The 1,492-nt window shown below is 34.7% G+C and overlaps 1 protein-coding gene across 1 annotated transcript; it reads right to left on the bottom strand.

The window, feature by feature from the left end:
• Positions 1-555: 555 nt before the first annotated feature.
• LOC108778543 (TELO2-interacting protein 2-like) lies at positions 556-1,492 on the bottom strand (the record flags this gene model as incomplete). Its single annotated transcript, XM_018545788.1, has 2 exons — positions 1,449-1,492; positions 556-1,304 (listed from the first exon to the last, which is right to left on the bottom strand). A coding segment is annotated over exon 2 (540 nt), but the record flags the coding sequence as incomplete, so codon positions are not given.

Genomic DNA, 1,492 nt, shown 5'->3' with positions numbered 1-1,492 from the left:
ATATATATATATGTATAATAAAGTACTTAGTGTTAAAACATGCAATAAAATTTCCTAAGAATTTCCTCTGTTCAAGATATGTTTGTTCAAAATTCCAAATAAGATTAGAAAACTTTTTAATGCTACTTTGAAATAAATTAGACTTACTATTACTAATCCAAAATAAACTATATATTGAATATTCGTAAAAAGCAGGAATTCTATGAGACTGTAACATTTTCTACAATAAAATAAGAAAAAAAACATCACAGTATAGAGTTATTTCTATACTATTCCACATTTTATTTTTTATTGTTATTTTTTCATAAAACTTGATGTATGTCATCAACTTGATGTATTATTAACTGACTGTCAATATTTTGCATTTTTTTGCATCAAGAAGAACCAATTAAAGAAACAATATTTTCAAAAAACGACACGATTAAAATTTAAATTGAAAAGTACAATTTCAAAAATTTTCCCATATCTAGATAGATTTTCAAGAGATCTCAAAATTCTAGAATTTGTTCAGGTAATAAACTGTACTGTACAAGACTTAAATAAAATCAAACTTACTTCTGGCTCTTGTAAAAACCATCTGTAACATGCTACAGCTGATGGGTAAGTCTTCCAGGTATCTTTTAATAATTTAGGTCTTAACATTAGCAACAAGTTGCGCAAATTCTCATTCTCTGACAAAAATTGTGAGATGCTTTGGCAGGCGTACAGGTCACAGAAAGTAGTGAGTAATTCTTTGGAAATAGAAACACACTCGACTGTGTTCCAAATATTCTTTTTGTTATGTTCTCCAATGAGCAACAGTAGATTCATACCAAATGCTCTAACTATCCCAGTGGCATTGCTCAGCTGGAAGTGCTTCTCCCTGGAACTGCTAGAAATATGTTGCAGCATAGACCTGACATTACGCAAGTTTCTTTCTACAACAAGCCTATACTCTCTGAAGTCTTTCTCCTCACATGGACGCTCTGTCCCGATTGTTCTTTGCGGTACAAAACTCCTCTGAATCAAATCCACGCATGGTGTCCACGAGGAATTATCCTCGAAGAAATCACCCCTAATTTTTAGAGCCTCTAGCTCTTTCAGCAGGTTGTCCATTTTAATTGTATATCAATATCAATCGAATGATACGTCCTTTTGTAATCTGCTTCCGTAATAAGTCAGTCTTTCTACGAGTGTTTTAATTGAATATTACAATGCGATATTGTGAGTCACATTTTTATGAGAACAATTTACTGTCTTGGAGAGCATTCTGCCGAGTAGGACTTAAAATTCTCGGGCTGCTGTTAATGGCCAAGTTGGTTGACCTGCGAACAATCGTAGGTGGACCATTTTAACAAATCTCATAACGATCGGATTTCCGCGAGAACAATCCGTTGACCGAGGAAATCACGTCGATCTCGAGACGTGAGTCGCTTCTGCGTATCCGTTGTCAGAAGAATCGTACTTACCGAGACTGCACTTTTGCAACCGGCTGTTTGGACGTCCGTCGGTC

The sequence above is a fragment of the Cyphomyrmex costatus genome, unplaced genomic scaffold (assembly GCF_001594065.2).
Source record: "Cyphomyrmex costatus isolate MS0001 unplaced genomic scaffold, Ccosl1.0 C2297807, whole genome shotgun sequence".
NCBI lineage: Eukaryota > Metazoa > Arthropoda > Insecta > Hymenoptera > Formicidae > Cyphomyrmex > Cyphomyrmex costatus.
The sequence above is the reverse complement of the archived record's forward strand: the minus strand, read 5'-3'. Positions and strand labels throughout refer to the sequence as shown.